A 15,960-nucleotide genomic window follows, 5' to 3' on the forward strand; every position below is an offset into this window, starting at 1 on the left:
CAGTACAGGAAATGAGTCATGGCAATCTCAGAGCACAGTTGCATCTGTTATTTCGATGTATTTGTTAAGGTAATGCTAGTTATGTATTTGGCATAGCTGGAGGACAAATGTATATACTGAAGCATATTTTCTTTGTTCTCTTTTCAGGTGGACAGTACCTAATGAATATGACTTGGAGACGACTGCCTCACAATAAATCACTGAGAGACCTCTTGTATGTAATAATTTATCTGCATGATGTTCTGAATATGGAGAATGTACTATATTGAATCAGATGTTTATAGTTTTGGCTGTCTCTAGAAGTTGCTGCTGGTAGACCATCCCTTATTGTCACATACTGGGCACTGATGGTAGCATCTAGTAGATGCAACTTGAAAGGGTCTACGTCTTTGCATAATAAATTACAGCACTGGATTTTGGATTGTGAACATGTTTTCGTCAAGTTTGGCTTTGAAAAGAAAATCCTCAAAGTCTGGCGGCCTTTCCACCATGTTTCTGGTCATAAGGCTGTATTGGATCTTAAGCTTGATACATACAGTTGGAAGTCAAGAATATGCCCACTCTATCCGAGTGGAAGGGGACATTATACTTGGTGGTCTTTTCCCAGTCCATTCAAGAGGAGAACGAGGGGTGCCTTGTGGGGAACTTAAAAAAGAAAAGGGAATTCACAGACTTGAGGCAATGATGTATGCCGTAGACCAGATAAACAAAGACCAGGACCTTCTTCCAAACATTTCCTTAGGGGTACGGATCCTTGACACCTGTTCAAGGGATACTTATGCCTTGGAGCAATCTTTAACCTTTGTGCAAGCTTTAATAGAAAAAGATGCGACTGATGTCAGATGTGCAAATGGAGATTCACCTATTTTTACCAAGCCGGATAGAATATCTGCTGTCATAGGAGCTGCGGCAAGTTCTGTTTCCATTATGGTTGCTAATATATTAAGACTATTTAAGGTAAGGTATTTTGTTCAAATCCATATTTGCAGTTCTTTGTCTATGACTAACGCACTATTTCCTTCATGTAGAATAATTTATGCGGAGCATGCTTCTTTTTATGGTTCACATTGCCAAGCTCTGAAAGCAGCATGTGTTATTGGAGTACTGAAGTAAATGAAATGTTTGTCTGCCAAGAGTCTTTGCATTCTCACTTTCTTGTTTTAATGACCCATTTACCCCTGTTAGTGCTGGAATCATCTTTGTAGCAAGTGAATATAATCTGGTGACGCACAGTAATTTTGTACTTCTAGAAAAGATTTTTGCAATAAGATATGTTTTTGAGTTCCTCTTATAACCTCTTGCAAACAGGGAACACCATTAACAAAATACATGGATCAATAAAGTCAGTAAAGAACATTGTGTATATTGTGTCTAACAGAGGGATATGTAGATTAAATGAGAATCCTTTAGAATGCAGGAATAAATCAGGTCGCACTCGTAAACACTTCATCATTTCTTTTTACACCAGTGATGTCAGAAATGTCATAGAATTTCCAACCTTTCAGATGATCACTGCTAAAGGTTTATTGTATATCTGAAAATATAAATTTTTACTTTGCAGAATTTTGACAAATTAACAATAAATCAAGTTGAAAGTATTGATAATCTTGGTGTTATGAATGTCGTGCAGAAACCAAATGTCACAGTAATCCTGGTCATAGTCTTAGAATTTCTATATTCATGACAGGTGGAGTGATGAAAGTCCCCATATGTTTGAGAAGCTGTGTATATATATATACTGTATATATATATATATATATATACTGTATATATATATATAATGTATATTTACACGTTGTTAGAATTATTGTTCCATTTTATTTAGAAGTAAACTATTTTACTGTACCCCTAACTTTATTAAATGGGTACTGTTTTAATCTACTACATCAACCCCACACTATCTATGGGACTTTATGCGGTCCCCATATTAATATACACATATCCCTAATAATAATAATATGTATAATTGAAGATTTGCCAACTTCTACTTTAGTTCTGCACCCGGTTTGCATGCTGTGTTGCTTCTGCATTTTTCTACTACTACTACTACTAATGATAATAATACTTATAATAATACGTTATTTATATTGCACCAACATATCCCTAAAGTTGTTAATAAAATTACTTGTCATTCACTCACGCTGTCTTCAAACTCACAGGGAAAAATATGAATTGATAACAAACCCATTTCCATCTACAGCACTTGCAACAAAACCCAGACACCCCTCTGGGATTGCAATGAAATGACTTCCATTGGTGGACTGCAAACGTTGTTAGGATGGCAAATCACTAGCCTTTGAGAATCTACTATCAGATAACCAAATCTCATTAAGGGAACACTATCTCCAAATATGACATTTCCTTTCCTCACCTGTGTTTATCCCACATGTCTATTACATAATATCATTTGAGATCAGCTGTTAGACAAAGGACTTATTTTAATGCTATAGTGTTGACTTTGTGACACTATCTATACAGGTACAACTACCTACATGCAGGCTTTACAAGAGGAAACCCTAGTACCTTGCTTAAAGTCATATATTACCAACATATCTTTGATAGGACCAGTTCAGGGGAAATAGATAATCTGTCAGTAGTGAATATCAGAAAGAGTCACATAAAAGTTTAAAAATAAAAGCATCAAAAAATTGTTAAAAATATGTTTCTCATAAAAACTTGGTTTACAAAAATAGGCCATCTTAGGTGACACATCCCCTTTTTCTCTATTGCTTGTGCATTTGCAAATTGAAACCCTGATGTAGAGGCCAACTCTCCAAAGACATTAGCAAAAGAGATCTATACTCTTAAGATAACCTGACAGTTATTATGGTTGTGTGCTGCATCATTAAATCATTTTAGGATCACATTTATTATTCTTATTCTTCTTATTATTAATAATAATAAGAATAAAAAATGCATTTGTATCTTTGGAAGCTGATATGAACAATAGCATGGTTTATTGGAAGATATAGCTTTACAATGTAGATAAATATCAGGTATTCTTTAATAAACCTACAGAATCTGATAAGAAGCAGCTTTCGGTTGTCTCACTTGGTATCACCGATACAGCTTCCCACCCTTAGTTTAAACATGCCATATATAGACGTACAGACAGCCGTCAGTTGTCTGAATCAGCCTGTTATACATATAAATAAACTGTTATCTGCAGTCAGAGTTAGTCATAGTTGGCATCTTCAGGGGGGCCTGGATGACAAATACATAGCTCCTATACTGTTCCTGAGCGCCATCAGAAGAGGCAAGTACCAGGGCTTTATCTGACAGAATGATTAATCGATCCAGCCAAAGGGGCTCTTAGATTTACAGAAGATGTGTCTGCCCTTATGGGGTCCTCTTCTTAGAGAACATCTTATACAGTCATAGAACAAACACAAATATGTACATAGAAATATTGCTGTAATCATTGGTCAGTTGAAAGATATTTAAAGGGGTTGTCAGATAAACACCTGAGCATGTTATAAAATAACAAAAAAAGTCATATCTCACTGGTCCCACTGCTCCATTTATGACATATCTTGGGTCCCTCCCTGGTTTCTGTATTGCACAGAGGATGATGTTATGCCATGGAGCTGTGATTGCTGCCCCCAATTACTGATCATAGTAGTGTCTCCCTACATTGACTGCGTTGGTAGAGACCAGCAGGGGGATGCGGAAAGCTTCAGTGGCAGGGGATTGTGTAGTATGACTACTTATGATATTTATTAGAATGCATACAATATTTTTCTATTATTCCTGTACAGAGAATCCCTTTAAAGAACAGCTGCCCCCCATTTTGTGCTTTAAGAATTTGCCAGTCTGTGAATAAGTCTATAGATTGGATCTTATACAATTGTATAATGATTAGATTTTCTGCTGCATTCCTTTTCCCAGCAGTAAATGTGAGGTCATGTGGCAGGTGAGTCCACAGTCAGTGTGTCAAGCTGCTCAGTGATGTAATAATAATGCCGGAGGTCTGGACAAGGATAAGGCCCTTATCAGCTATTTTGATTATGAAACATGAAATTGCGAAATTATTCTCATTTGGAAAAAAACATATTTAATTTATCATTCTAAAGTGATTGCTCAACACCAATAGGAAAACATTACATTTATGACACATGCCCTATATGTATATAACCAAGATGTTAGTGAATAGTCAAACACACATGTATTAGAATTCTGTTTGTCCCAGGAATCATGTGACATGCAGTCAACCTGTACTTCAAAACTGTCTGTAGGATATTTAAGGGAGCCCTCCTAAGACTGCAGTCTTTACTGGCAGAAACTACTTTAGGCTAGGACCTCATCGCAGCATTTTATAGTCCCTGCAAAGTGGAATAGATTCCAGCGAATTTCATCCATACTGTTAGGAAATTGATGGAACAGCAATTCCCAGTAGCTGCTGGAAACCCTGGGAAAGGGGCACAAAAGACAGTGAGCCCTAAGCTGAAGCCCCCCACTGTCCCTTCCTGCTTGCCTGGTCCTATCCTACGTAATAGGCGGCAACTTGGAGACGGGCCCTTTCTATATATGTGAAACACAAAACGCATACAAGACAAAGAACAACAAAGGGAGGTCAGCTAGCCAAGGGTCAGGTAACAGTTGAGCAAAACAGTGTCAAAATTGATATCCAAAAGAGTAATCAATAGGGAAAGCCAGAGGTCAAGAATCAGAATACAAGAAAAAACAGCAAGAGAAAAGCCAGCACGCTCAAGGCAATAGCAAGCACCAATGTAAATGTGAGCCAAGAAAAAATAGGGTGGATGAACCCGCCCTGAACCTGATAGGAAGGCAGGTTGTCAATCACAGGGCAAGACTAAGCTTAACTATTAGAGGAGCAGAGGAAAATGAAGGTGAAGGCAGACGAGTGTGGTGGAAAATCAATTACAGAAATAGAGCCATGTTTATACTGTGCAACCAAAAACTTTAAGCAAGGAATGAAACTGCAAATGCCTCCTGTACTGCAGCATGCAAGCTGAGGGTGGCGCAGTGACCAGAACAGGCAGAGATGTTACAGATACATTGCAGAAAAATACAATGGTTTCCAAAACCGTCACGCTGGCGGTTTCCCTATAGGTATAATGAAAGCAGTAAATTCTGTGAAAAGTGACGTGGGCCTTAGCCTTGAGTACTAACTATACTTTTTTAAAAATTTTGGAACAAAAATCTGATTATACTATCAAAGAGATCAGACAGCTGAAACAAGATTTTCAATTATAAAAGGATCAAAAAGAGTTATAAAGGTGTAAGAAATATGTCAAGATTTGTCATATGTATTAATATGAATTCAGGAGAAGAACCTTAGCATTCTAAGCAATAAAGCCATTCAGCATCTCCCCCGAACATAAAGGTTAATAGGTTCTGATTACAGATGAGCGAACACCATTTGATCAAATAGGTATTCGATCGAATATCAGGCCATTCGAGGTATTCGTTCTCAATCGAATACCACGCGGCATATGCAGTAAAAATTCATATCCTCTTCCACCTTCCCTGGCATTTTTTTGCACCAATAACTGTGCAGGGGAGGTGGGACAGGAACTACGACAATGGAGGCAGTGAAAAAAATTGAAAAAACCTATTGGCTGCTGAAAACATGTGACCTCCCATTTATAAGAATGGCCACCGCCATATTCGCCATTTTTGCGGCCAGAGATAGGGAGAGAAACATATCTGCTGAGGGCTAGATAGGGTTTAGCTTCAGATAGGCAGGGAAAAACCGAAGAACAACAACAGCTCTTCTCAGAGCTATACACTGTAGGGACAGGAGTCCAGCTTTCCACGGACGGTGGAAAACAGGGATACAGAACAGTTACTTGTTGCTATATACGTGCAAACCAGCTTTTGTTAGGGTTGTCCCCACACAAAATAGCAGGAATCCACAGCAGTTACTTCTTGCTACATACGTGCAAACCAGCTTTTATTAGTGGTGTCCCCCAAAAATTGGAGGAATCCACAGCAGTTACTACTTGCTATATACGTGACAAACAGCTTTTATTAGGGGTGTCCCCCAAAAAAGAGCAGGAATCCACAGCAGTTGCTTCTTGCTATATACGTGACAAACAGCTTTTATTAGGGGTGTCCCCCCCAAAATAGCAGGAATCCACAGTAGTTACTTCTTGCTATATACATGCAAACCAGCTTTTCAGGCAGTGTGTAACCCCAAAACAGGGACACAGAGCAATTAGGTCCGGCTATGTACGCTCAATCCAGATATCCAGGGTGTGTACCCCCAAAACCTAGGTGGGAGACACCGAAATTCAATCCGGCTATGCACGCTCAATCCAGATATCCAGGGTGTGAACCCTCAAAACCTAGGTGGGAGACACCGAAATTCAGTCAGGCTATGTATGCTCAATACAGTTTTTCATGGTGTGCACCCCCAAAACCTAGGTGGGAGAGACAGAAATTCAGTCAGGCTATGTATGCTCAATACAGTTTTTCATGGTGTGTACCCCCAAAACCTAGGTGGGAGAGACAGAAATTCAGTCAGGCTATGTATGCTAAATCCAATTTTTAAGGGTCTACCCCCTGAAGCTAAGTGGGAGACAGACATTCTTTCAGTCAGGCCATGTATGGTCAATCCAATTTTTAAGGGTCTACCCCCCAAAAGCTAAGTGTGATACACAGCAATTCAGTCACGCTATATCAGCTTAATCCAATTTTTTGTTCAATCGAGTATTGTTTGCTCTCCATGATGTGAACTATGCCTTTGTCTCTTGAAAAGCAACCCAACATGAAGTCAGCCATGTGTGCCAGTGTGTTACTTGGCATGACTTCGCTGCCCCCAACTGTCACTCTCTATTTCCTCCATTTTACACTCCCCTTCACACCATCCGTGCTGAAGCAATGGGATGCACTGAACTTCACCCTTAAGCCTCGTGTGGGACAGTGACATGAAATGCCACTTCATCCCCCTCATCTTCCTCTAGCCAATGTTGAAAATATGACTGGAGTGTGCTCTGAATGTTTTCAGCCTAGCAGAGGCTACTTCTCACTTACAAAAATGGCCGCACTTTGACCAGTATATCAGGCACAATGGTGTAGGTTTCAAAGAACCTTTGCACCAACAATTTGAAAACATGGGCCATGTGTGGACCGTGTTTGAGTCTGGCAAGCTCCAGATCTGCTACCAGGTTCCGGCCATTATCACATAAGCAAACATGCCTGGGCCCAGGCGCAGCAGGGAAAACCATATTGCCATATCATCCTGGATGGCATCCTTCACCTCGGAGGCAGTCTGTCCCCAAGCTGATGAGCTTCAGCACATCCTGCTGACATCTCCCCACGCCAGTGGTACAGCGTTTCCAGTCGTAGTTGGGGTCGAGATTGCAGTGCAGGAGTAGGCTTTTAGAGAAACCCTGCCATGAATTTTGGGCTGGGAGAGGAGATAGACCACCCCAGTTTGCACCTCGGGCCCAGACTCCACTACATTCACCCGGCCTGTGATTAAAGATAAGCAGCAACCCTGACTGCAGGGGCTTGTCGATGCGTCGGTGGTCAAGTGGACCTTGCAGCAAAGCATGGAACTCTGGGCCCGACTGATGTTATGGGACATGTGCAGGCACAAGGCGGGGACAGCACACCAAGAGAAGTAGTAACGGCTAGGGCCAGCATAGGGAGGTGCCCCAGCTGCCATCTGGTGACGGAAGGCCTGGGTATTCAGAAGCATAAATGCCAACATCTCCAGGGCCAGCAGTTTTTAGATGAGGCTGTTAAAGGCTTGGGCATGTGGGTGGCTTGCGCTTTACTTCTGCCTGCAATGAAACGCCTGGGAGATGAGAAGTGGCTGGGAAGAGGCGTATGATGGTGCAGGCCAAAAGGGCGGATGAGGGTGAACTCCTCAATGTGTCAGAGACAGATGTGTATGTGTCCAGGCTGGTGTAAACAGTGGAAGAGGCAGTGTCGGCAATGCCGGGCGACGATTATCCTGCGTTTGCTCTCTCGCACTGAGCCCAGGGCTTGCCTTCCAAATAACAGTGCACGTAAAAGGTGGTAAGGTTGCTCTTTTCAGAGCCCCTACTCAGTTTAGACTTGCAAAGTGTGCAAACCGCACTAAATTTGTCATGTAACTGGTGACACTAGGCACCTCAGTGGCGGTAGTTTGGCCAGGGGGTGCCGCTAGCCTCCTGTGTGACAATGAAATCATCTGCCATTTCATCATCCTCCTCCTCCATCAATATACACTGTGAAGCGGACAGGAGTGTACACTGACTATCCTGCTAGAATGGTTCTGCTCCTATGCCCGACTACTCAGCGTACAATGTATTATCTCTGATGGTGATGAGGGATTCTTGCATCACACACAGGAGCGGGATTGTTAAAATCATTACTGCATCGTCAAAGCTGACCCTCTTGGTGGACTCCTCAAAGACACGGAGAGAGCTCGCATAAGTCTGGCAACATGGGCAAGTTTTGCATGAGTGGCTAGTACATGGAAAATCTTTGTCCTTGCTGCCTCTGGACATGCCTCTGCCTCTAGCCCCCTTTTTTCCTGCTTAGCTTGCCTCCACATCTACACTGCTTTCCCCGCTATACATCACCCCTGTCCATTTAGGGTCGGTGGCCTTGTCGTCCACCAACTCCTCTTTCAATTGCTCACTCTCCTCTTACTGCAAACCGCACATGACAACAGCATGCCCTGATGGCAACTGTGTCTCATCATCATCACTGAGGACGGAAAATGCTGGTTGCAGGTCCACAACCACAAAATCACCAGGTGATGGCGGATGCTCCAGTGTTTGGGCATCAGTACACACAGGGAGTTCCTGACAGTCTGTCAGGTACGTCCTTCTTCAAAGCAGCACCTATCGCACTGTACAGTGTGAGCAGGGAGGAACGCCCCCTCCCTCTGCTCACAGTGCTCGTCCATAGACGAGTATTATCAGGAGGGTAGGGGGCGTTTCTCCCTGCTCACACTGTACAGCGCGATAGGCATGGCTGTGGAGAAGGACATTCTTGACAGACTGTCAGGAACGCCCTTCTGACTGTAAAGAGCTATTGTATCGGGACCGAAAGCTCTTTACCCGGGACACAGATCGGGAAAGCCAATTGAATTCAGTGCACTGTCGACTTTCCAGCAGTATATAGAACTGCTTGTGCCCCAAACCATGAAAGGTCCTCTTTAAGGTCAGACTAAGAGGTTACAATATGCAATCATGTAGTTCAGTGTAGACCCTAAAGATCATCCTCACCTATTGAAGAAGAATGGAACTTTACGATTAACCTAGAAAATATGGGATTCCATTTTGATGAATACAAGATAGGTTTGTTGATCTTCCATAATTTTTGAGTGTCGCATACCTTCATTCAGTCAATTTATATTACAAATTGCAATGAAATTATCAATATGACTTTTTCATTTTCTAATTTATGTTATGTCAAATTCTGCAATTTCATATAGCCCCTAGATAATATGTATCATCTGAAATCTAATGATTTTATAATGCTGACGTTATATGCAGGAAACATGAGGATGCGGCATCTCTCACTGAAAGGCAATTGATATATTTTGGCTCCTGTCAGACAGTCTAGTTACTGTGGATATACTACAGGGTCGCTATCTCATTACTTTTGGAAACCTGCAATGTCCTTAGAGGCATTTTTTTGCCAGTCTGTCTGGCTTTGCTTTTTGTTACAGAGGTCCTGCCTCATAATCTGTTGGAGTGTAAGGAAAACAGCTATAGACAGAAGATTTCAGATAATCTTTCAAACCAGCAGGAAAAATGCTCCTTGAAAAACTCTATACCACCCAAAAGTTTTTCAGCAGCTATTTAGTTACTTATACTTTTGTTAATTTATGGGTGCTTTTAGGTATTAGTAATGGATACAACACATCCTCTTTAATGGCTGAAACCTTCATTTTCCTTTGCGCCACATAAACGTTCCAAGGATACCTTTCTCACATGCTAGAAACCATTCTAGACATAATACATTTCATATATTGAACTTAATATTTACATAGGTAACGTTGTTAAGGGTATGTTCACATGTGAAGTTTACACTTTAGATTTTTAGCATTTCCAGTAGCAGCAGGGTGATGAGATATCCATGCGGAAATTGACCTACATTGCGAATTTTAAATACACGGGATGCCAATTTATATTGTAGTTTCCACCATGGATTTAACTCTTCTGTTTGCAAAGGATGAAATTGACAGCAAACCTGCAACAAAATTCACATGCAAATATCCAGATTTTGCAATGAAATTTGCAGCAAATTCCATGGCTGTTTTCCAGTCCATATGTTCGAAGTGGATGTAATGTAAATTCTTTCCGCTACAGGAAACAAGGTTATTTAACCCCTGTTCCCAGTTTGGAGAAATGAATCTACAAGCAGCCACAGAAAGTCTGTAGAGGTTTCCTCTGTGGACCTTCTGTTTCTATTATACCTATAGGAAAACCACCGTCGATTCCATAAGTATAATTGTCATAATACAATTTCAAAACTGCAACGGTTTTGGAAATTGCAGCATGACTGCTGCACGTATTTTTCAGCATAGTGAGGATGGGATTTACTAGAATCTCATCCACTTTGCTGTGACTGTAAAATGCTGAGGGCAAACCACAGCGTTTACGCCACGTGGGGCCATGGCCTAAACCACTTATATGTAGGAAGCATTAAATAGTCAACATTCCTTTATGGTGTCAAAGTGCAGTCTTGTTACTGATAAAATCTAAATTTAATCCATAGGCAAATGAGTTGTATGGTGCACCATGGGCATGCATCAAAAAAGGTATGTTCACTATGCCACCAACAGCCCCTACAGCTCCATATAAGTGGTTTACAAGTGATTTTTCTGGTGGTCAACGCCACTTAATAGTTAATAAATAATTATGGTGGGAATTCCTCTTATACTCCCAGTATACAAATAAATTATGCTATAGTTTGTTGTGGGCGTTGGAAGTACAGAAAATAAATTTGAGAAAAAAAAAAAAAAAGAAAATTGCATTTCTAGAATATGTGATAATAACAAGCTGCAAGAAGACAGTAAGTAGTTGGCTTGAAATTCTTTGTGTGATATCTTTGAGGAAAAATACATCATTTCACAAAGAAGTGCTAAGGATAAAAAAAAAACTGAAAAACACAGTTTATCAAGCAACACCTTTAAAAATAAGCATTCCAATGGGATTTTCTTCTTGTAATAGTATTTCCGACTGCTGGTAAATAGGTAAAGCAGCTGTGAATGTGTATAGTATTTTTTATATGTGTATCAGAAAGAAGTAAAGGTTTGGCTCTGTTAATATTTGCCATTCATATTGATGTGATAGAGATACCATCACAAGTTAGTTTAATACATTGTAAGCAAGTTTGTGTTTTTAATAAGTAATTTTTTTTAACATTATGGTTCTGTGCAGGTTGCTGTCCTGAAAGTTTAGACAAGCTTTTCCAAAGCTCACTGAACTGGGTCGTGTGCATAGGAGCCACTGCATGATTCAGTGAGTTCCCGAATGGCCCGATCGCTACAGTAATGAACTGACATAACACTATCAGTTCATTACTATAGCATATGGAACATTCAGGAGCTCAATGTATCATAACTCATTATGATGTAGTGATCCTTATGCACAAGGCTGAGTTCAGTCCAGGTAATACGGCCTAAACACGTTCCCCATGGATAGGACTTTGTAGTATGCAAGAGCCCTACGGCTATATTCATACAATTGTGGATAGTAGTGGCCGTGAAAAATAGACTTCAGTCTATTGAGTGATCCGTGAATACAGGCAAAAAAAGACCTGTTCTAGCTTTTCATACACACAAAAAAAATGAAAAAAATATTGCAAAATACAGTGTATTAAAAAATATATATATATTTTTACAAGGGGCTGAAACTCGATTGAGTGAATCTAGGGATATTCTATCTTTGTCCATTTTGGCGGACATAAAGATAGCCATAGGAATAGACCCATAGACGTTCACACCGCCATTATTCTTTGTTATGTGAATAAGCCATTTCAACAAGCTTCAGTGAACTGACACTGCCATTTTTCATATATTGTCTCCTTTTTTGTCCCCCACGCTGTATGTTGTCCCTTTGTTTAGCCCACACACTGTATATTGGCCTTTTTTTGGCCATTCCATTGTATATTGCCCCTGGAGGACAAAGGAGAAGCGTAATGCAACCCACTATGGGGCTCCCCTGATTCCTGGAGCAACAAACAATTGTGAGGGTTGTGTTATGGCCAAAGCCACACCTGGTTTTAATAACATTGACATTGACCCAGATTTGCTATTGTGGTTATGACTAGACACTGGTGAAAAATAGGTACATTTTACCACAACCTGGTGCATCTAGTTTCTGCTAAATTCTAACTTGACATGTGAGCATGGCTTCTTAGGGGGCATTCACACTACCGTCGGTGTCCAACAGCTAGTGTCCGCTGCTAATGTCCATTCAAAATCTTGCGCGGACATTAGCATCAGACACTAGCTGTGTCCGTGACATTTTGCATTGATTTAAATGGACATCGGGTGCGTTTTTTTACAGTCCGTGCCTGTCCTTAACTGTCCGTTCCCAAAGATGTCCGACTTTTCAAGCGGACAGAAAAACCCGACATGTAGGTTTTTGCTGTCTGTTTGAAAAGTCAGACATCTTTGGGAATGGACAGTTAAGGACAGGCACAGACTGTAAAAAAACGCACCTGATGTCCATTTAAATCAATGCAAAATGTCACGGACACAGCTAGTGTCCGCTGCTAATGTCTGCACAAGATTTTTCACGGACATTAGCAGCAGACACTGGCTGTCGGACACCGACGGTAATGTTAACGCTCTCTTAGAAAACGGGACCTGGCTTAAGTGTACCAGTTCGTGAGAAATGCACTCCGATTTTGTTGGAAACTTTTGGCTCAGAGTAGGGTTACTACAACATGGTATGAACTTAGATTAGACAGTCTATAGATACATCAGATTTATCATCTAGCACCAGCAATTGTGTTATATCTGGTGCATTTTTAGACTTGCCATTTTTACACTATTTAACTACTAGTAATTCTGGGCCATAGTTTTGTTTTTCACTAATCTTCACGGTCTCCTTTTCATTGTTTACACCGCATGAGATCTGTATAATGGTGGCTGTGCAGGGAATTTCAGCCTTTTGTAATTCAAGTGAAACTACTTTTGTAGATGACAATGAAGAATACGAGCTTGAACAAGTGCCATGGCCCCTTCAAATAGCTTACTGATGTGTGTTTTGAGAATTTTACCCCATCAGTGTGATATAGATGACCTATCCCAAGGATAAAACACAGACATATGAAAAATTGCATTTATTGCATTTATGAAAAAGATTTTTTCAGACATGTTCAGTCAATATGTCTACAATGCTCTCCAAGTCCATGTCATTTGCAATACTGTAACATCCTAGCCCGTCCGAGCTTTGACGCCATCCCCCGGCCGCATGGAGACTTGTCCGGCTGTGATTTCTTCTTTTGTGTTCTTCTTGTATTGTCTGAACACTGTACTATGCCCTCACCTTGATAATTGATTTTCCACAACACCCATATCCTTCACCTTGGTTTCCCTCTGCTCTTCTAATAGTTAGTGTTAGCCTTGCCTGTGTGATTGGCAGCCTATCTTCCTATCAAGTATGGTGAAGGTTCTTACTTCCTATTTATTCTTGGCCCACATCCACATTGGTGCTTGCTATTGCCTTGTGCTTGCTGGCTATTTACTCTTGCAGATTTGTTACCTGTATTCTTATTTTTGACCTCTGGCTTTTTCCTTTAACTATTCTCTTGGATTACAATTTTGTACTGTGTTGCTCAACTATTACCAAACCCTTGGCTAGCTGATAGAGATGAGCGAGTAGTGTTCGATCGAGTAGGTGTTCGATCAAATACTACGGTATTCAAAATACTCGTACTCGATCGAACACTACTAGCTGTTCGAAGTTTAAGGTTCGATGCAGAACCAGGATTGATTGGCAGAATGCTATACATTCTGCCAATCAACGCTGGTTCTTCTCTTACCTTTAGGAGTCTTCTCCGCGCAGCGTCCCCGCGGCGTCTTCCAGCTGGAATTCACTCTGCCTAGGCATCCGGCCTAGGCAGAGCTGACTGCGCATGCGCGGGCATGCCCCCGCATGCGCAGTTGGCTCTGCCTAGGCCCCGATGCCTAGGCAGAGTGAATTCCGGCCGGAAGAAGACGCGGGGACGCTGCGCCGGGAGAAGACTTAAAGGAGAATCCAGCCTGACCATCACTCGTGGACTTGGTAATTTTATCGAATTTTGCATACCCCTGAAATGAGCATTTCCCCCCATAGACTATAATGGGGTTCAAAATCCATTCGAAAAGTCGAACAGTGTGTGGCTGTTCGAATCGGATTTCGAACCTCGGACATTTTAGTGTTCGCTCATCTCTACTTGCTGACCCTTGTGTGCGCTCTGTGTCACACATATACCTAGGAAGGGCTTGTTGACCAGTTTTCACCTGTCGCTTAAGGCAGAATAGGAAAGCAGGAAGAAATGGTGGTGGGGGTTTAGTTTAGGGCTCCCTGTCTTGTTGTGCCCCTCTCCCCAGGGTTCACCAGCAGATACTGGGGAATTACTACTCTAGTACAAACTAAAATAGTGCGTGCATCCTTTTTTTTGTATGTGGACCACTAGTCTGTATAAAAATATGATTGCTTGCATGTTATGGGCACAAGTGCTGTCTATGTGCAGTCTGTTGTACAGACACAGTTCATTGTGAACTGGTCTTCATTTTTTTATGATGGACTTTATTCATTGTTTGAAAAAAAAATGGATGTGTGAGTATTCTCATGGACTTTCATTGTTATGAAAATGGTTGTGTGCATGAGGCCTTAAAGTAAATCTATCAGGCTAAGGTGTCCCTGCCATGGTGAGAAGATCACATAATAGACAAAGCTTTGAGTCCGTGACACATTTTTTGGCTCAGTCATGCACCAGTTTTGCACTAGAAAATTCCTCCCCTATGTGTTATATGTGGTGCATCTTGAGATTAGGCACTCTCCTCTTCTTAATCCAACGCTTAGTTAATGTACTCTAGACCATTACTTTTCGCCCACGTCAGTAAAGACAACCGGCGCATTTTACGACTCGATCAAACTATACTGCCTTGTCTAGACATTTTTAGAAAGTTTCTCTTCAGTTTGTCAGAATCTGAAAGTTTACTGGTTTACACAATGCAACTCTAGTAGTTTTATAGCTTATGAGGTCATGACAGATTGAGGTACAGCTGTGATTCGTGGAATGGAAAGAAAAAGCTGGGATCATGAGAATGATTCTCGTAGGGAGTAATTTCCCTCAGTTATCAGGAATTTGTTGCAGGGCTGTGTATTAGGTTAACATTGCTCTGTTGAAACCTTAGCAGCTTTTCATCTCCTCCATTCTGAGCACGAGTATCAGATACTGTACTGCACAAGATTTGTGAGACTTATACCATGGCTTGAGGGGCTATCTTGGGATTATAGTGTGTTGCAAAAAACCAAGAACGAAAGAAAAAGCCTACAACTTCCAATAAGCCCTAGAGAAATTACTTAGCTTGTTCAGGCATGCCAAGGTGCACAAAAAAGAAATGAGATTAAAATGCTCCAGCTGGTTGGCTGTCTTTTTTCTCTGTCGTCTTATCTTAAATCTTCCTTTTCCCAATAACATAACTTGGAACATAATTATTTTTAATTGTTTATTCTTTATGTAATGATATGCTGTACATAATAGATCACGGTCAGATCAGATTTCAGTAGCCACATGCTTTGTCTACTTCTTTTTTCATATATATTCATATATATTAGCCACCGTATTGATTAAGATTTAATTGGGAAACTAAACTATAAACCTGAGATGAAAGTAACAGAGATGAGAATGAGGCTATGATTTGTCTCAAATACCAGCAATTTGTCTTCTGAAACCATGACAGCCAATGCCTGATTTCCATTATGCAATGCAACGGCATAGAACGTTCCACTGCAGTCTTGATCAATATGGGGTCACATGGTGTCT

General features: G+C 41.0%; 1 protein-coding gene across 1 annotated transcript in view; it reads left to right on the forward strand.

Moving 5' to 3' along the window:
• Nucleotides 1-291: 291 nt before the first annotated feature.
• Nucleotides 292-15,960, forward strand: part of GRM8 (glutamate metabotropic receptor 8) — a 744,367-nt gene continuing 728,698 nt past the window's right edge. Inside the window, exon 1 of the mRNA XM_075274172.1 lies at nucleotides 292-957. Within this exon, the coding sequence (XP_075130273.1) occupies nucleotides 430-957 (528 nt within the window). The 5' untranslated portion in view covers nucleotides 292-429. The remainder of the gene's footprint in view (nucleotides 958-15,960) is intronic.

This window comes from Leptodactylus fuscus, chromosome 5 (genome assembly GCF_031893055.1).
Source record: "Leptodactylus fuscus isolate aLepFus1 chromosome 5, aLepFus1.hap2, whole genome shotgun sequence".
In the NCBI taxonomy this organism is placed as follows: domain Eukaryota; kingdom Metazoa; phylum Chordata; class Amphibia; order Anura; family Leptodactylidae; genus Leptodactylus; species Leptodactylus fuscus.